Genomic DNA, 20,839 nt, shown 5'->3' with positions numbered 1-20,839 from the left:
ACATGCATATTTCTACTTGCTAAGAAAGTGAACTTGTCGATATCTGGTTGATTGTTGTTTTCCTGAGAGAGACTGCCTTGGTATCTCCCCACAGCTACCTACAGACTACTTCATGCTTCCTCCTCCTCCTCTTCCTCATCCTCATCAGTACCTGCACAGCCACCAACTACTGACAGGAACTGTGCCCCAGCAGCTGGCACCTGACACCCATCATCTCATTGAACACCGTCCACAACTCTGTGAGGCAGTAATTATTACTATTCACTTATGACAGATGAGGAAACTGACCTGTAAAGTGGTTAGGACACTTGAGGACTTTGGATTTAAACCCAGCTCTCTCAGACTCAAAGCCTCTACAGGCTCATCAAGGAGGCTCATGGTTTTTCCACTTAAATTTCAGCAAACTGGGGCATCTGGGTGGCTCAGTTGGCTGGCCATCCGACTTCACCTCAGGTCATGATCTCGCGGTTTTTGAGTTTGAGCCCCACATCGGGCTCTCTGCTGTCAGCACAGAATCAGCTTCGGATCCTCAGTCCTCCCCCCAACTCCTCCCCGGCTCACGCTCACATGAGCACTCTCTCTCTCAAAAATACACAAACATTGGGGTGCCTGGGTGGCGCAGTCGGTTAAGCGTCCGACTTCAGCCAGGTCACGATCTCGCGGTCCGTGAGTTCGAGCCCCGCGTCAGGCTCTGGGCTGATGGCTCAGAGCCTGGAGCCTGTTTCCGATTCTGTGTCTCCCTCTCTCTCTGCCCCTCCCCCGTTCATGCTCTGTCTCTCTCTGTCCCAAAAATAAATAAATGTTGAAAACAAAAAATTAAAAAAAATACACAAACATTAAAAAATAAATAAAAATAAATTTTTCAGGCAATTCATCACACCAGATGCATGCTAGACACTGCAAGATCTGTGATCTAGGAAGCCAGGTATCTACCTGTTTGTATGCTGGGGGCCTGTTTTTATAATAGGGCTCATACATCATTTATGAAACAGTTCTGAACTTTTTTTAAGAAATCATTTCTTTCAACCACCTCTTCTCACGTTCATCTAAGTGCTAATAGACACTTTCAGAGCAGATGTTGTTTTGTACCCCGAGACCATCTTTCCTTTGTGTAAATGTTTTATACCTCCTTGCACTAAGTCCTAAAAATAAAACTGTTAAAACAATCCCTTCAAGATACGAGAATACAGTTTAAAAACTGTATTTATTTGTATACTTTGAAGACCTAAAACCTATCAACAGTTCAAGATGGCAAATTCCTAACTACATAATGCAAGACAATCTAGTTGAATTCTATTCAGAATTACAGTGAGAGCAATAAAGAATCATTAAAAAAAAAAACCCAAACTTTAATAAATGATGATGTGTTCTTATTTGGGAAGAAAACAAGTGTTTCTAGAATCTCACCAGGCCTTCCCCAGGCTTAACGTTTGGCAGGTGAACTTCCTCCAGACACGCACACTGGCTCATAACAGGATCTGTAGCAGATCGTATTGTTTTGTCACAGATGCCATTTAAAACCTTGACCTAGAGTTGGAGAGGCACATAGGAAAGGTTCAATCATTAACCAAGTTTATCTCAGGTGCAGTTTAAAGAAATGCACTTCACCTACAATCTTCAGCTCTGGTCGGTGATCATTTTAATAATGTTACTTGACGAAGGCATGGCATTGGGACTTCGTATCTGCGATCCGTGGCAACGGTGCCACTTCAGCTTTGTTTAAAGAGCGCAGCTCTTATATGAATTAGGAGCACAGACTGTACAGAAACCCCCGTTTGGCAGTTAAGGACAATCATCTATTCCTAGCCTCTGCATGGTTTTTTCCTGATCGCTCACATTCTATACATATCAAAGATTCAAAAGGTTATTTATTTATTTATTTTTTTGCCTGTACCTGCTTTTTTTTGAGTAGGTTTTATTTTAAAAGCAGTTTTAGGTTTCCAGAAAAACTGAGCATAAAGTGCAGAGTTTCTATGTGCTTCCTTCCCACCCCAACACAATTTCCAACACAGTTATAACAGGGTTAATAATAAGATATAAAAACATTGGCCTTAGTGTGGTACATTTGTTACAACCGATGAACCAAAATTGGTACCTTATTATTAACAAAAGTCCGTAGTTGACATTAGGGTTCATTCTCTGCGGTATATAGTTCTGTGGGTTTCAACAAATGCACACCGTCATGTATCCACCTCTACGGTATCACACAGAACACTTTCACTACCTGAAACCCCCGTTCTATCTATTCATCTCTCCCGCCCTCCCCCACTATGAACCCTTGGCAATCACTGGTCTTTTTACTGATTTTGTGGTTTTTGCCTCTTCCAGAATGTCAAATAATTAGAATCATACAATATGTAGCCTTTTCAGACGGGCTTCTTTCACTTGGTGATAGGAATTTAAGGTTCTTCCATACCTTTTCATGGCTTTTCGGTCATTTCTTTTTATTGCTCAGTAACAGTCTATTGTCTGGATGTTTATCTGGTCACTCACTGGAGGACATCTTGACTGCTTCCAAGTTGCAGCCTTAAGGAATGAGGCTGTTATAACATTCTGTACAGGTTTTTGCGGATATAAGTTTTTAATTCATTGGGTACAACTGCTAGATCGTGGGGTGAGCATCTGCTAGGTTTTGTAAGAAATGGCCACAGTGCCTTCCAAGGTGACCGTACCATGTTGTGTTCCCACCAGCAATGACCAAGAGTGCCAACTGCTCCACATCCTTGCCAGCATTTGGTGTTGTCATGTTTTGGATTTCAGTTATTCTAACAGGTGTGTATAGTATCTCACTGGTGTTTTAATTGGCAATTCCCCTAATGAAACACGATGTTAAACATCTTTCCTATACTGATTTGTCAGCTGCGTACCTTTTTGGTGAGATGTCTGTTCACATCTTTTGCCCACTTTTTAACTGGGTTGTTTCCTCGCTGTTGAGTTTAACAGTTCTTTGTATATTTTGGATACAAATCCTTTATCCTTTTAAAACTACTTGCTCCCAGTCTGTGGCTTGTCTTTCCATTCTCTTAGCACTGCATTTCATGGAGCAGAGTTTTCCATTTCAATGAGATCTGTCCTATCGGTTTTTCTTTCACGGATTGTGCCTTTGGTATTGGATCTAAAAACTCACCAGCAAACACAAGGTCAACCTAGATTTTTCTCCTGTTATCATCCAGGAGATGCATAGATTTGTGTTTTACATTTAGGGGTAACCATCTTTTTAGTGATGGTTCACATTCTCTGACCCCAAACACTGACAACGTAAACTTTTTGAGACATGAAGATCCCCATGAAGTGGTGGTTACGTGTTGTTGTTTCCCCCAGATTCATCTAACCTTTCAAAATCAAACCACCAAGGAAATCGGGAAATTCCAAAGAGTGATTTTTTTTCCCCCCAAGGGGGAGAATCCAAGAAGTGACACTTCTTACCTTCCCTCAATTTGTTTAGCCTCCTATTTATGGAAAATATATTTATAGCAGTTTCACTGCTAAATTCCTCAACATCAGTAGGAGGAAGGCCTTATCAAAAGGGCCCAGGCTGGCTTATGTCAAAGGGAGGAAGCGATGATGAATGGTTACAAAATGCTCTTTAAACAATCACGGCACATCCCCCTGCCATCAGAAGGGTTTTGCCAAGGATTTTTTTTTTTTTTTTTTTTTAATCATAATGTTCCTAAAGTGAAATTTACAGATCAGGGTAACCCTGATTAACAGGCTGGCTAGTAATTTAAGTATAATTGTACCTAATGAAATGTTCAGAGGAAACAGAGACCCCCATATACCCAAGTTAAGCACAGGAATTTTCACAGTAGTAATTTTCTTGTTGCTAGATTACTTTTACTCTTCTCTTTCTACCTAAATTAATAGACTCAAATCCCAAAGAGCCAATATTTCAAAGTATATCCTAAAGTCATTAGCCACAGAATATTTACTTGAATTAATGTGAGTCCCATTCGTTTGGGAAAAGGAATTTTACAGTCACTTCTAAAAGGTATACTTACTACAGCTAAAACTTTATCCTCCATTTCTGCTACAAGGCAATCCTAAAGAAGGAAAGAAGAAAAAAGAAAATTGTGAGAGAGCTAGAAACTTGGCATGCCCCTCCCCCTGCAGCCCAAACAGCCCTGTATGGGATGCGGAGGGCACGGAGCGGGCACCCAACACCTTCTCAGGCTCTGCTCTCTCCTGACCAAAGAAGCTTATCATCCAAGGAACCCATTTGACCGATTATTTCATCAGAAAACCTATGAAAATCATTGAACTGAAATCCACCCACCATCTATACCGTGCAGAGAGCAAGAAACCAGAAGTCGAGTCCAAGAAGGAAACCTGACAATGGCTCCCAAATGTGACCCCGTGCTCAGCCAGCACTTGACCAACAAGTCAGGAATCTTTTAGCTCTGGGCCTGCTTCTATAAGAATAGCTTTCAAATAAAGGCTTGAGTAAATGTAGCCACAGAAGTTTATTTTAAGCAACACTGAGATTAAATCAGATATTTTAGTCCTTAATAAATGAAAAAGGTTCAACAAAACATTCATTAACACACTGCCAAAAAAGTGGTCTTGAGGTATGCTATTGATGATGTTAAATAAAGGGCTGGAGTGCAAAGCATTATTTATTCAGCGTAAGAACAAAAGACTCGGAACTGTATGAACCCAGCTGGCTGATTATAGGAGTCACCATTGTCCTGTCTAAAAGTGGTCACAGTGAAACCACCAATGTGAAACTCTCACTGTTAACCTCCACAGTTAACTGGCCTACAGCAAAGGTTTCCCTGTACATGGCAGAGGACATGCAGAAAAAAAGGGGGACTGGGGAGCCTGGGTGACTCAGTCAGTTGAGCATCTGACTTTAGCTCAGGTCGTGATCTTGCAGCCCGTGGGTTCGAGCCCAGCATCGGGCTCTGTGCTGACAGCTCAGAGCCTAGAGCCTGCTTCAGATTCTGTGTCTCCCTCTCTCTCTACCCCTCCCCCACTCACACTCTGTCTCTTTGTCTCAAAAATAAACAAACATTAAAAACAAAAAACAAAAAAAAAGAAAAAAGAAAAAAAGGGGACCAACTAGATTCTTCAGAGTTTATTTTGCACCTTTAAGTATAATCCCAAACTGGAACATCCTAATTATTTCATGTACACGAAAGATATTAATCAACTCTGTTGGAATTGTAAAAGATTTTCACTTCAATGAAAAGTCACTTAAGGTCACTTTTCTGCTACCACTAAGGAGTGGGGCGGGGGGCGGGAGTTAGAAATGTATGATACTCTACCCTATGATTTTGTAATCAGATTTTTGGTATCTTCTTAAATTAAAAATGTGTTAAACATTAATAGTGACTCTACTGCTCCCAAAGTTTACCCTTATCCTCAGGAAAAGAGCATCCAAGTAAGAAAATACTTAAAAAAAGAAACTTAGAGATAGATTTTTATATGCGTGAAGCTGATATGAACTCAAACACTACAGGAGCAACAACTTCTGTAAAACAGAATCATTCCAGCTCGAACATGTGCCTTGCATCTTCCATCTTGTGCACAGAGCTAAACCACCAAGTACCATGGATGGGATGTGGATGGCTCATCCCGTGTTAACAGCATCGGAAACACAGAATTTACTAAGTAAGTATCAATTTTCAGCGAACAGAACACTTACGCAGTCTTGTGCTAGGAATAAAAGTAATAATGTGTATTTATGGTTTTTCATTACAGATCCCAAAATGATAATCACCCACTGGCAGAGAGCTCCTCTCAATACTCCACAGCCCACGATTCAAGGTGGATGTGTGGCCTTGTGGTTCCTGACACTTGATTCCTTGACAGGTCCAAGAAGCCACCTAGAAAATGGGCTCCCTGTGGCATTGGAACCAATGGGTGAGAGGTGCTCTCCTGCCTCCCCAAAACTGTTCAAGCCAACGTGTGAAAGGGCTCACTTTTTACCTTCCGCAACGGTGAACACGGGTTCCCACAGCCGTTTCTACCGGGAGGAAGCAGCCGCAGGCATGATTTCATGCTTTTTGGCACAAAGGCAATGGAATGGAAAAAAGGCATCCTGAAACCAAATCAACCCTCTGGAGCCAGACGGCAGGGCTGAGCTCCATCATGTTCCTCGGTCACCTGGCTCGCAGCCTCAGACCAGCCTACCTGGCAGGGACCCAGCCAGGGCAGCTGTCCGGTGCTCCTTCCCTCCACTGCTCGTCCTCCTTCTACCTCGTCCCCAGCGGGGTAGCCCTGAGCAACCTGCCCAGCTGCTCCCTGCCTGCCCTCCTGTCTCTGCGAGGCGGGCACGATGCACCCTCACTCAGCGGAGAAGCAAACGCGACAACACACGGCGAGCACGCGGCACACACGTGAGACACAACCAGCGCTCCGCAAATGCTCTCGTGGCTTTTTCCTCCTCTGCTTCTGTGGCCACGCAGCTTTCTGTCCAGTGAACTGGACTCCTGGGCTTTCTAGTGTACTGCTCCCTTCCCCCCGAGTTTTCCCCCAGCGGGACTCGGCACCTGCCACCGTCATCCCATCTCTCACGGCCGCCACTGCAGTTTTCATGGCCTCGCAGCGCAGAGGACAGACTGAAGATGCAGATCCCCACCCCTCCCCCCGGAGTTCCTCGGTCTGACGTCACAGCCCAGAAACCGGAAACTGACGGAATATCCACCCGTGGACTTGGACGGCACGAGGCGTGCTCACGAGAAGGGCGCAGTCTCCTTCCAGGGGAAAAGGCAGCAACGATTTACGCCTCAACCCAGGAGACCGACACGTTATCCTTCAAGGGAAGGATGCAGACGAAGTGACAAGAAACAGGAGGGGAGATGGCAACCCGTGGAGGAGAGAAAGGAGCGAAAGGACACCCAAAGGTCTCTCCTTGCAGACAGAGACGAAAGGAATAAAGACCCAAGGAGAACACGTTCCTTGTCACCGGAAGAAGGAAGGACACAACTTTCATTCCTGAAACTTCCCAGATAAAAGGAATACACGGAAAAGACAGGTTGCTTCCGGAAAGGTCAACAGACCTCCTGCCGAGAAGTTCTGAAGACGGCACTCCCCCCCCACCCCGCCCCCCCCCCCTCGCGGCTGGGAGGGAGTGTGAGGGCTCCCCCTTTCAGGATGCAGGCGGCACCCTGCAAAAGGCACGGGGCTCGCTCATCAAGTGCGTTGCTTCTCATTTGTGTGCACACAAATACACCCGGTGCCAAAGCACCTGTGTTCTCCAAACGCTAGAGAAAACATATGTTCAAGGAGCTAGCCATCTTTTTCAACCCACGTTCCTAAAACGATATTCCGTGTATAGTGACGCCTTGCCAGTCTTCACCCTTAAGAACTGTTCAAATTTAAATAAGCCACAGAACAAACAAACCAAAAAGGAGCAGCATATTGTGAACTCCCTTTCCTGGAACCATCAAGTCGGTGTCCAGAAAACCAGCACAAGGCATCGTTTTTAGATTTCCTACTATATGCTGTCACTTCTTGTGGGCACTGCGCTTTGCATTTAGTCTTCACAGCAAACTTTCGAGGTAGGTGTGGTTATTTTTAGGTAAAATATTTCACATTATTTGTATTTAATTTTACACAAATACATAAATGTGGTCACATAATGGTCTTTGTAAATTTTTTAAAAAGTGTTTCTTTTCGTCCTTGGGGTTGGGGGCAGGGGGGGCTGGCTCCTAGGCTCTGTCCCCACTTCTCTCCCTGCTAAAGTAACACGACTTTTCCTCCAGACTGCCTACTGAACTTACTCCCTTGTACACAGGTTCTTGGATAGCGTGTGTGTTACGAACACGTGTCTTCCTACGTTTTCATATTGGGGGCGGGGGGGTCACCATTTGTCTTTATATTCCACTTTTTTTCCTTCTTTGCTCGTTCAACAATAACTTGTAGAAATCTTACCAAATCATCTGGTGAAGTAAATATTAATATTCCCATTTTACAGACAAAAAAAAAAAAAAAATGAGGCTCTTAAGTTTTAAGCGACTTGTCTGAGGTCCCAGGGCTAAGCAGTGGTAGAGGCAGGATTTGAACCTGTGGTGGTCTGTCTCTGAAGCATATACTCAATGAGCACCAAAGGGAAAACAAAAACAATACCTCATGTGTCCCTTAAGTTTGGGTTAAATTTCTCCCGATACATGAAAGATGTGCATCGGCTTCTTTGTCAAAAGCATTATCTCATTTGTTTAAAAACGCATTTAAAAAAATTTTAAAAACCACTTATCATGTGCCAGGTGAGCTGAGGCCCACAGAAGCAGGGGCAAGTGTGGTGAGACTGCTCGGTGGACAGGACACCCTGCTCCTGACGTGAACAGATCGGGATCTGTAACTCCCACCAGGAGATGTTTTTTCTATCATCAGTTCCCAACAGTCAACAATGACTACCAAGGGGCTGGGGTGGCTCAGCCGGTTAAGCGTCTGACACTTAGTTTCGGCTCAGGTCATGATCTCAGGGTTCATGAGTTCGAGCTCGATGCAGGGCTCTGTGCTGACAGTGTGGAGCCTGCATGGGATTCTCTCTCTCTCTATGCCTCCCCTGCTCATACTCTCTCTCTCTCTCAAAATAAATAAGTAAACTTAAAAAAAAAAAAAAAATGACTACCAGGAAAACACCCCAAGATGACATAATGGGCCCATCCCATCAGGACAAGCACAGAGCCATGCTGGTCAGATTCCTCAAATGTCACCGTTGCAACGGAGGGTCCCTCCAGCCACGTATCCATAACTGTATCCACCTCATCCTTCCGGGGCCCTTCCCTCAGCATTTCTTAACTTCACGTGACTTAGTTGCTCTGGAGTTTCTATGAAAAAAATTAAGTGCTCTAACAGTTTAGAGAAAGTACGGGCCTATTAGCTCAACTATTTTAAAACAAAAAAAGGTAATCTTTGATGTAAAAGCCACTGCCCATTGTTCAGAAACCATCGGCAACAATGCATCTAATGGAAAGCCCCCCATCTCTCCCCAGGTCGGATGGGAAAAAAATGGCAAGAAACAGAAAGAGCGAAAAAGGCACTTCATGCCTGCATGTGAGCCCTCTGAGGAAGAGGACAAGGGTAAAGGGAGGACACAATGTTAAAAAAGCAACGGCATACTGACCTTCTGGACTGTAGTGGTCAGGTCCAGGCAGAGCTGAATGATCTTGTTCTTCGTTACTGAGAAATCGGTGATCCCTGTAAATGGAGCCCTGGAAAGCAACAAGCATTCTTTTAAAAAGGGGGGTGGGGACACTGGGATCCCACGTTGCAGGCTGACAAGCAGAGCTGGTTTAAAGGACTCGTTATGCAATGGTTTCCTCTCCCGTTAACACACAAAACAGGAATCTGAACAGAAGAGCCGCAGGAGTGCTAGATAAAAACACATTAGAAAATGAGCCAAGGGAATTCACGTCCCTTCAGAAGTCAACTAACGGCCTTCAGACCAACGAAATAATCATGAGTGTTTAACGGCAGCGAAAACACCTTTGGCACGGGGGTTCCACTCTTCCCCAAGTGGACCTTAATTTGGTCCTGCCACTCGTCTGTTCAGTAGCTTCCAAAGGGACCCTAAAATCCCACCATGATCCAGAAGTCCTGGAGAGGCCCAGTGGAAGGGACATGAAGAGGCTCATTTTCCTAAGATAGGCGTGTGTGCAGCCTGGGCCCTCCTCTGATGGGACAGTGGAGCACACGCGTAACCTACCGGTCCAGCCAAGCTAACAAGGCCTTAGCAGCACCGATTAGCTCCACCACAGAGGTCAGGAGTTCGTTCGGGGGCTTGTGGGAAGTGTCCCCATCGTAAGCCGGACTTTTCCGCCGGCTACTTATGTAATTCTGTAAGTTGTGGGAAGATGCTCGCAGTTTCAGAACCAAGTTCTTCATATTATCGGTTTCAAGGCCGTAATTCTGTGGAAAATAAAATCAAAGGGAAGAATTCAAAACAATCAGCAATGTCCAATCTCTATTAGTAACTCAAAAGCCCAGCGAGCAACTTGAATAACTCCTACAATAGCCGCAAAATCCTCCTTATTTACCCACAGTGCAGACCTCACCCACTCGCAGTCACACTGGCCTCCTCTCTGTTCCTCCTTCAGCTTCCTCCCACCTCAGGGACTTGACTCTCGCCAGCTTCCCTTGTCAAAATGCTCCTCCCACAAATCTTTGCAAGAATAGCTCTTTCTTATATTGACATCCTAGCCCAAATGTTCCCTCCTCTTGGAGGCTTCCTTGACCACGTAGAGCAGTTTCTCAGCCTGAGCCCTACTGACAGTTAAAGCCCAGTGGTCTCTGTTCTGGTTGGGGTGAGAGGATGAGGGAGGATTCTGGTACATGGCAAGAGGCTCGGTGGCACCGATGGCCTCTCTCGACTCATTCGCCGTCAGTAGCACACTCTCCCTGGCTGTGACGACCGAACACGTCTCCAGACATTGCCAAACGCCCCCTCAGGTCGCTCTCTAGCACATCACCTATCTGCCACCTCCCGGAACCACCATGGTTGGCAGGAACCATCTTCCTCCATGGGGCACAAACTGTGAGACAGGGCGAGTTCTATGTATGGTTCACCCGTACCTGCAGCACAGAAGACAATTTCCATCAGGTGAGAGGCACCTGCCCAGAAACAGAGCAGCGCTGACTAAAGGTCAGTTCACCGGAAATGTAATTTCTGTCCCTTGAGTTCCTAACCTGTGTTCTTTCTGGACGATGTTCATCTTACTCAGGTGCTTTGAAAAAAAAATGAATTTCACGTGACAGGTAAAGAACAAATCCCAGAGGATGACACATAAATCTGAGATGACTCTGGGGAGGGGACGGATGAACTTCTGTATTGAACTGCACGTCCATGTCCCAAGTTGGCGTTTCATTATTTTCACAGAAAAATAAAGATATTTCTGGGGCATACTACACAGTTTCAATAGCGTCCCAAAACAAGACCGTGGTACCATTTAAAAGCCGGGAATGATATGACCAACGTTATTGAACACTTACTCCACACCAGGGATTGAACTAAGGGCTCAACAAGTATTATCTCCGGTAAATAACACGTGAAGGTGGAAATGACAGTATCTCTATTTTACAGGTGAGGGAATAGAAGCACGGAGTCATCGAATTTACTAATCTGTGGAGAGGTGGGATTCCAATCAAAGTAGTCAGCAGCGAGGGCACAAGGTTTGGATCACCATGGGGCATGTTTCCATTTCACCCTCCCTGCCCAAGGCAGGGCAGAAGGAGAAGACAGAAAATGGGCTGGGTAAAGACGAGCAAAAGGAAAGCAGCCAGCGGCCCCGGATTCTACACAAACTAACAAGATGCTTACCTCCCCCCAAATTCTATCCTGACCTGCTCCACCCCTGATGTTCAAAGAAATGTTTGCATGGTAATAAAAGTCCCAAGTAATTTCTGGTGTCAATGACTCTAAGACACCGTAGTGGGGTTTTCACTGTAGTTAATTGTTCATGAAGCTTAAATTTATGTTGCTTCCTCTAGTGCAATACAAAGTGCTTTTTAAAAAAATTTAGATAGGAATTTTGAAAAGAGTGGAATACAACAAAAAAGTAGGCTAAGAAAATAAAAATCCTCCCCAGATCCACGAACTGGAAGCTGTCTTTTGTAAACCTTAAAATTTTCATAATAAATTCACAAATTCATAATTTTATGAAATAAAATTTCAAAATAAAAGTGTTTTGTATTAAACGGCAATGTTCCATTTAACTCTTACATTCTTCATTTTTTTCTGTCATTTTCTACAGGCTAAAATATGACATTATCCTTCAACACAGAAGACAAAACTACAAAGATGGGTTTTCATCACGCTTTTTCAATTCAGAGAATCAAAGACTCACAAGTGAATGGATAAAGAGCCACATGACAAGCTTGTTTTGAAGCACTTGTGACTGATTAAAGGGAACTGTCCCCTCATTCAGTCAATTACTCAGCCTGCCAACTTCTATCAAGAGTTCTGAACTAAAGCAAGAGAGTCAGCTTTCTACAATCGACGTCACCTAAAATATGAGTGGAACTCTTATTACCGTACACAACATTTACTTCTTGAATTCAAAGCGGACTGAACGCATTTTAGTGTTGCAAGAAGTTTTAAACCTCAATCTCCTACAAACCTACCCCTTTTAATATTAAAACAAAGGGGAAGTGTCGCTTCTTGTTAACTGGTTCTTTTCATTTCCACTCAAGGTGCTCTGATTCTGTTTTCCCACCCAAAACAAATCATAGGACTAGAAGGATAGATAGATAGATGCAGCTATAATGGAGTACAATTTTAACAAGACAGAGGGAAGAAGCAAAGAAGGAAGGAAAATACCTTCCCTTTCCACTCCATTCCACAATAAGAAGAGAACAAGAAACTGATTACATTAACTCAAGAGAGCCTCTAATGTAGAAAAATAATCAGGGAAGTATTATTGACTTAAGTGACCCACAACAAAAGACAGAAAATGAGTAATTTCTCAGCCCAGATTTGATTATCTCCACTAATCTTTTCCCTAAAACTTATCTCCTTCAGAAACTGCATTAAAAGTATCAACAAGACACACACCGAGTAAGAAATGAAAGGAGTCTCTGAAATTCTACATACCTACAGAAACCCTTCCACTGAGATCTCACTTCATTAGAGGTTAGCCATCAGGGATTACTTCCCGGTCTGGTTAGAGAAATCACACAGCAGACAGGAGAACAGGAAACAGGCAGATTCTTACTCTTCCGGTGCCTGAATTATACACACTCTAGCTAAAGATGAATCTTCTATTTCTCTTCTACCTCCTCTTCCCATTCCTCCTGACCCTGTTCATGATCTAACATATGTGTATAAGGAGGGCCAGAGAACACAATCTAAACCATCTCACTGACTTGGGTCAATTATTAGGTCACAACTTAAGGCATATATTCCGCAGTTTCCCTAAAGGCATTTTAATACAACCTCATGAGCAGGATCAAGTTAAATACAAACTGACAGCAAAGATCACTCTTCCTGCATGATTTCTCCCCAAAAAGAAGGATAACATTTTTTAATGACTTGCCAGAGATGGCTAAATTATGGACAATGAATAATCTCAGGGGTATACAAGTGCGCAGAAGCACCCTGGACAAGTAAACACATTACAAGTATTTCATTTATTTATTTATTTTTTTTTATTTTTTTTCAACGTTTTTTATTTATTTTTTTGGGACAGAGAGAGACAGAGCATGAACGGGGGAGAGGCAGAGAGAGAGGGAGACACAGAATCGGAAACAGGCTCCAGGCTCTGAGCCATCAGCCCAGAGCCCGACGCGGGGCTCGAACTCACGGACCGCGAGATCGTGACCTGGCTGAAGTCGGACGCTTAACCGACTGCGCCACCCAGGCGCCCCACAAGTATTTCATTTAATCACACACTTGGGTGGCATCAGTTAACGTGTGTGCTGATCCCAACTTTGTTCACTTTCTTAACCTACACCAACCTTAAAAATCTATCTGTGCCTGCCTTGGTCTTGACAGGTTGATTTGCCAAAGAAAATAGGTTACAATTATAGTTCATAGTTCATTACTCTCAGTCACACCCTCCGGACCAGTGCTAGTCAAACAGAACTTGCTGCGGTGATGAAAATGTTCTCCATCTGCACTGTCTAAATATGGCAGCCGCTAGCCACCACTAGCTATGAGCTCTTGAAATGTAGCTTAGGGCGACCGAGGAGGTAATTTTTTTTTCATTTTAATTTATTTTCATGTAAATAGTTGCATGTAGCCAATAGCTATCCTACTAGAAAGAGCAGCTCTAGAGTCTGCCCCTGACAGGTAGAGAAAAATTGGGCCCAGACTCTGAATTCAATCCCGAGAGTGATCTTGGTTCTACCTCACGATACCAGTCACTTGTAAAAGACAGTGGCGTTCCCTCCCTTGCTCTCTATCCATGACCACCTATCTGTGGGCCATCTGCTCACCAGTTCTGGAATCTTTACCAACAGCTGTTCGCTAGTTTTTGGTTTTTATCCATTCTATCTGCCCTGTTCCTTCCAGAATTTTCCAGTGGTTTTGTTTTTTCCTCCCCCTTTCTTCTAAATTCTCTTCATTTCCTGTCTATCACAAAACCAACATCCACTAAACTCAGTTTACATGACAACCTCTTTTATACAACCTCAGGGCCAACTGCAAATATACATTAACTGCCCAAGGGAGGAGTTGTTCAAGGCAAAAAATTATGACCAATTTATATATACAAAGATCTATACAGTATAAATGGATTAAATAGATAGTATAATTAATATATGCATTACAATAAGAACATTTAAAGGGGAAATTACAGCAAGATGAAAAGCTATTTTAATAAAGCTCTCTAAAACCCTCCCCAAACCGGAAAAGGCACCCTCATTTGAGAACTCTCCTATCACCCTCCTGTCAAATGCATTCACCAGCACTCCACTGCAGAAGGCATGTCCAGAAGGAGTCTGAGGTCAAACTTTGTCTACAAAGGAAATTAGAAGGAAATTGTAGGAGATAAAATGCAGCTTTAGGTTCTGGCATTTGTCCAGCTTTGTTCATTTTATCCAATATTTTAAGAGGTAGGGAAGGGGCAAAAGCAAAGAGAGGCAGCTGTTAGGTTTATTATCCAGCTTGCTGTGCACCGTGTGCCTCTAACAGACCCTTCCTCCTTACCTCTCCTATTGTGGACTGCAAAGTAATTTGCCTGTCCTCAAACCCCTTCCTTCAAGTTGAAAGAGACAAATCCATTTAGCAGAAAAGATGGAAAAGTGATCTTCCCAGAAAGCGTAACAAAAGTAAACTCAAACAAGCTGCCCTGTATAAAAAAAAAAAAAAAATGCAGCTTTAAGAACAAACAAGACTCTAAGACATCTTCTGGGCCATGCAGAACGCACGTTAGTGTGCAGCCGCATCTAGGGAGGGTTACTGTACAGATGGGGAAAACAGACACCACCGTTTCCCTGGAGGTCGCAGAGCGAGGAGTGTGTCGCAGAGGCAGGATCAGAATGCAAAACGCCTGCCTTCCAGGCCAACATTCACACCACTTGGCCACAGCGTCTCCCCGGTGGCAGCTCATTTATCAACCACAAATAATTTCCCCGTTAGTTTCGTAAACAAGAGCAGCGCATCTCAGAGCAGGAGACAAAGCTCTGTCCATTTTAAGAAGAAGAACATGCACAGCACAGTAAGAGTTATATAATCAACGGAACGCAGACCAGCAATGGCAGAATCATCGGGAACATTCTTCCCCACCGTTCTCAGTGATGTCATTGTATATACCCCTGGCTCAGGTTCACAGCATTACTTAACCCAGACTGAATGCTGCGGCCTGGGTCCAAATCCTGACAGTTTGGGGCGCTGCATCCTTCACACAGCATCCTAACGGACACACGTGGATCCCCACCGTGTGGCAACCAGTGTGGAAACACAATGTCCTCACAGGTGTTGTCATCCCACACCTAAAACAGCTGCTCGGGCGGCCACGGGTGTAGTGCAAGAGTCAGAACCTGGCAGGATTTAACTCAATGTGCAAGTCAAAGCTCAATCATCTGCAAAGGGTACCAAAGTTCACATTTTTTCCCTTCTAGTTACCACTCCGCAGGCTGACTACTACGAGCAAACACATCAGTTATTTAAAGATCACAAATACCTGTGAAACATAAAAAAGCTGTTGATAGTACCAAAAGCACACATGAAATCAGAACCTGTATCTCACTTCAGCTTAGAACATGATATTTTCATTCAGGATTATCTCCAGTGTTTTATTCTCCACAGAAGATAAGAAAACTAACAGATTTTTTTCTGTAAAAGGCAAACTCAGTTTCTGTGACAGGCAGATTTCTTCTTAAAGGGCAAGACAATAAATATATTGGACTTGCGGGGGCCACACGGTCCCCTGAAAGCATGAAAGCAGCCACAGACCACAAATAAACGAACGGTCATGGCTGTGTGCCAATAAAACTTTATTTACAAACATGGTGGGCTAGATTTAACGTGTAGGCCACAGTTTGCCACCTCTTTATCTAGAACATGATTTCTTTTCTTCCTTTTTAGGTTATCTTCAGCTCACGTTTCATTTCAATGGATCATTAAGAAAATGGAGGCACCTGGGTGGCTCAGGAGGTTAAGCACCTGACTCTTGGTTCCGGCTCAGGGCACAATCTCGTGGTTTGTGCGTTTGAGCCCAGCATCAGGATCTGTGCTCGAAGTGCAAAGCCTGCTCAGGATTCTCTCTCTCTCTCCCCCCCCTCCTTCTTTCTGCCCCTCCCCCTCTCGAGTGCACTCCTGCTTTCTCTCACTGTCTAAACAAATAAATAAGAAAATGATTCTAAATCACAAACATTGAAGATTTAAGACAATAAGGTTCTAAAGAACGTCATCATGGCACAGATCTCTTGAACCAACCAGTGCACAGAGAAGGTCGACAGCCTCCAACACGAGTTCCTGGTGTCCAATTCGCGTGACCCCCAGCTCTTCAAGATCCTGATGGGAAATCTGCAGCAGCTGCTCTCCGTTTATCTTCTCCCGTTCGAACTTGTGAACATACTGCTGCAGGCAATCATCTAGCCCTACCAAAAGAAGGCAGAAGTCCATTATTGCCATTTTGTTGCCTTTACTCAAAAAACTGCCCACCTTTAAATGAACTTCAGGAATCGCCAACTATGCCCCAACTATCTGACTGTTTACACAATGTATACCCCACCCGAGGGACACTTTTCAGGTGTGTCCTCATCTTCTCATCTCAAACAGATGTGCAACGTGCAGCTTAAATTTTCAAATGGATTCGGCACAATTTTACGACGGTTACCTTCCCATTCCCTCTCAACTAAAAGAATAAACACTAAACCCTTGCTGACTTGGAAATGCGAGTTATGTGGACTAGATATTTGTTAAGCAGTCTTCCTTTGGAGATTGTCCATCTGTCTCCCAGCCCGTGTGATCCCATGGACTTGCCAATCAAGATGCTTTGCCACAGCGGTTGGCCACAACATTCTACCCACCAGCCAGTTACAGGTTCAAGGATGACCAAGCAAAACCAATCAAAATCTTCCTTGATACTTGGTATATGGACACAGGAAGAGAGAAGTTCTTCCTTTCCGGCTGGAAGTCATAAGGATATAACTTTGGGGATGCTGGCTTTTTTCTGATCAGTTTCCTAAAAATACATCCATTTGAGAAGAAGAAAATGCTCCAATAATATGCTATATGCCACTGGATGTAACCCTGCTTAAAGGTAATTCTACCCCTACAATTTTTCACTTAAACTGAACTAAATCCCCTTTCTAGCTTAAGCTTGTTTGTGTTGGGTTTCTGCGCCTTGCGACTGAAAAAGTTCTCACGAATACAGAATCCAAAGGAGAAAATACCAGCAGTGGTACCAGAGAAAGGCAATGTTAATTAAAAGGGGTAGCTTACGGGAATTTTTCCAGGTCGAATAGTACTGTCAACAGAGTTGTATTTTAATGTTTTGTTTGTTTGTTTGTTTTGTTTTTTGAGAGAGAGAGATAGAGACAGATAGGGTGTGTGCTTGGGATGGGGAGGGAGAATCCCAAGCAGGCTCCATGCAGAGCACAGAGCTCAGCTCGATCTCACAAGTGTGGGATAAACACCTGAGCTGAAATCAAGAAACCGAATGCTCAAATGACTGAGCCACCCAGGAGCCCCAATGTTCTTACATAATGACTAAAATAGGTAAGCCTCACAAAACTTGGGTTTCTTTATTCTTGTATAGAGAACTTTCTGGTCAACTTGTTTCAGTGGTTTTACTGGAATAAAATTTTATACTGAATCAATTGGTCTATTCAAGCCTAATAATAAAAGCCACCCTGAGTGTTTCCAACAATGAGGCTTATATAAATCAATCCCAACACAAAGGGTGAAAATTCAATTTAACTAGAATAAAATATGTGGAAAGCACACTGCTGTGCTCGGTCACCCTCAAATACACACACACACACACACACACACACGTGTGCACGCACACACATACACACGCAATTATTTCATTGACCCCTCACCAAAGTTCTGCCACATGGGTACTTTGGACTAGGAAAAGGAGACACAAGGCGCAGCACTTGCTTTTGGCAACACTAACGTCATCTATGGATCTTAAAAGCTGATGTGCTAAGCTAAATGATACCTCTGCCCCGTAAACTTTCACCATTTACCTCCTGGTAAGACATGAAAAGAAGACCAATGTCCTTAGAACCATTTGGGACTACCAAATACAGGAAGAGGAGGTAAGAAAAAATTATTTTCTGGTAACCAGCTGGAACCCACCCGTCTTCCCTCAAGTGACACCTATCTAGCCAAGGGGCTCCATCACACAGCAAGCGAGGTTAGGGACAGTGACATAAACAAACCCAGCTCCACTTTGACAGCCTCGAGTCACAAGTGGCCATTGTGGCACGTGAGTCAGACAGGCAGTGGAGGCCACGCAAGTCAGCAGGTATGGAGACCGATGTGCCCCCCTGCCCCTGGGCTGCATCCCAGCACCCTGCCACCCAGGGCCATCTGCAGATGGGCAGTATCTATCTGCAGTGAACAACAGCGCCAAGACCTAAGGAGAGCCTCCTAACACCTCTACTCCCAATTTATAGATGACTAACTTTAGGGCACAAGGGAGCTACAAAACCCGTCCACAGCCACACGGCTGGTAAGATGCCAAGAGAAGGATTTCTATAGTCATTTTCTTCAGCTTTGCTATAGAAGGAAAGGCCTGGAATTCAAATCAAGGCCCATTTGACACAAGCTCTGCTCTTCAACATTCCCCCCAGGAAACACGGAGTTATAAAAATTCCTCTCCAAGCATCTTCCTAAATAAGCAGTAGGGTCTACAGTAACACGCTGGATTGCGAGTAACTTGTTTTGCAAGTGTTCCGCAAGATGAGCAAACATTTTTTTTTTAATTTTTTTTACATTTATTTATTTTTGAGAGACAGAGAAACAGAGCACGTGTGGGGAGGGGCAGAGAGAGAAGGAGACAGAACCCAAGGTAGGCTCCAGGCTCTGAGCTGTCAGCACAGAGCCCGATGCAGGGCTCGAACTCACAAACCATGAGATCGTGACCTGAGCCGAAGTCAGACGCTTAACCAACTGAGCCACCCCAGCGCCCCAATGAGCAAACATTTCTAATAAATTTTCATTTGAAAAGCCAGCGATGTCTTGCAATACAAGTCGCACGTGATTCCAAATATCACATGATCACAACTGAACCAATGGTTCTTGAAATTCGCTTTGATATACAAGTGCTTTGGATTGCAATCATGTTTGTGGAACAAATTATGCTCGCCAACCAAAGTTTTACTGTAATTGCAAACAGTTATTAAGAGAGAATCACAACATCTTAGAGGTACTTAGAAGGTACTGTCATTGAATCCAAACAGTTGGAAAGTACGAACAAAAGTCTTAACTACTATGAATTTCACCCAAAATCACTTAGCCAGTTCTAAGCCAGATCACAACCAACATCCTACAATCTCCTGTCCTTCAGGATGTCCTCTCCCTTTGCCTATTTTTAAAATTTAAAGACAATTTTTGTTTTAATGATCATCAAAGTTTAGGACAACTATGTTATACATTTAAACTTCGTTATGGCTGAATTGTGTTGCACCAAAATTATACGTTGAGGTCCTAACCCTGAGTGCTCAGAAAGTGAATGTATTTGGAGACAAAGCTTTAAAGATGTGATTATGTCAAAATGAGATCATCAGGATGGTCCTTTATCCAGTATGACTGGTGTCCTTATAGAGAAGACACACATGGAGGGAAGGCCTAGTGAAGACACAGGGGGAAGAAAGTCAAGGAGCACGGCTGCAAAAGAAGTCAACCCTGCCAACGCCGTTATCTCAGACTTCAGGCTCTAGAGCTGCGAGTGAATACATTTCTGTCGTTTCATTACCCGGTCTCTGGTACTTTTCTACGGCAGCCCCAACAAAACCCACACAAATGTAACAGCGTTTTATTTCATATTCATCCACAGGTCATAAACTCTTTCTTCACTTAATCTTAGCCAAAAGGCCGAGAAGCGATCATAAACTCTTTCTTAAGCAAAACAAACGACCAAGGACCAGCAGAACTGAAATTCATGTTTACTGTGCCAAGCAAGTCCACTGCTTAAAATATAAGCATAAAACAGAGACTCGTGTCAGTTTCCATGCACAGAATAAATGCGTCCATTAAAATTAAAGTGAAGAAGCCATGTATCATAGATGCTGGTTAAACTTTATCCCTGAATAATAAGTTGATATAAAGGTGAGGCCAGATTTCTCTTTTAATTAACTGGAAAGTTTCACTGGAGAAACAGGATTTCAGAAGTAGCTTTAGAGCCTGAGGAAATATTTTGGACACAGAGAAAGCGGAGATGGAAGGGCCCATGTGGGGTCCTGGTAGGACAAACGCTGCATGTATGATCAGAGACTGAGAACTTGAAGGATGCAGAATACAGAACATTTCCCTGAAAAGGGAGCCAGAGTGTCCTTGAGGATTCTGAGGGAATATACGGGACCTGACCTCAAATAATCCAAAGATCCCCGACATGTAGAAGAATTATCAAGAAGGAATAGCATGTTGCCACCTACCTAAAAACAGTTTCTATAGTGGCAAAAAGACTTCTTTTCAAGGAACACATATGTTGAATAGGCTAGATTAAAAAAAAAAAATTAATGTTAATTTATTTTTGAGAGAGAGACAGAGTACGAGCAGGGGAGGAGCAGAGAGAGAAAGAGACACAGAATCCGAAACAGGATCCAGGCTCCCAGCTGTCAGCACAGAGCCCGACGCGGGGCTCGACTTCACAAACCACAAGATCATGACCTGAGACAAAGCTGGACACTTAACCGTCTGAGCCACCCAGGTGCCCCTGAATATGCTAGATTTTAAATAATGTTGCCCCAGCTTTATTATTCCAACATGTTATGGCCT

General features: G+C 43.7%; 1 protein-coding gene across 7 annotated transcripts in view; it reads right to left on the bottom strand.

Moving 5' to 3' along the window:
• The window catches only part of CNKSR3 (CNKSR family member 3), an 83,953-nt gene that overhangs the window by 14,718 nt on the left and 48,396 nt on the right, over positions 1 to 20,839 (bottom strand). For 3 of the 7 annotated variants that reach the window (XM_040448821.1, XM_040448824.1, XM_040448828.1), the window contains exons 2-6: positions 16,322 to 16,485; positions 9,653 to 9,855; positions 9,071 to 9,158; positions 3,999 to 4,040; positions 1,408 to 1,527 (exon numbers count right to left, since the gene is read on the bottom strand). In XM_040448821.1, coding sequence (XP_040304755.1) covers positions 1,408 to 1,527; positions 3,999 to 4,040; positions 9,071 to 9,158; positions 9,653 to 9,855; positions 16,322 to 16,485 — 617 coding nt within the window. Of the gene's footprint in view, positions 1 to 1,407; positions 1,528 to 3,998; positions 4,041 to 9,070; positions 9,159 to 9,652; positions 9,856 to 12,539; positions 12,849 to 14,590; positions 14,715 to 16,321; positions 16,486 to 17,934; positions 18,236 to 20,839 lie in introns of those variants that run through there. The other 4 variants (XM_040448823.1, XM_040448826.1, XM_040448827.1 and 1 more) reach the window with 4 other exon arrangements.

This window comes from Herpailurus yagouaroundi, unplaced genomic scaffold (genome assembly GCF_014898765.1).
Source record: "Herpailurus yagouaroundi ecotype Mexico unplaced genomic scaffold, PumYag 198, whole genome shotgun sequence".
NCBI classification, from domain to species: Eukaryota; Metazoa; Chordata; class Mammalia; order Carnivora; family Felidae; genus Herpailurus; species Herpailurus yagouaroundi.
Note: the sequence above shows the minus strand (reverse complement) of the source record. Positions and strands in the feature narration are given on the sequence as shown.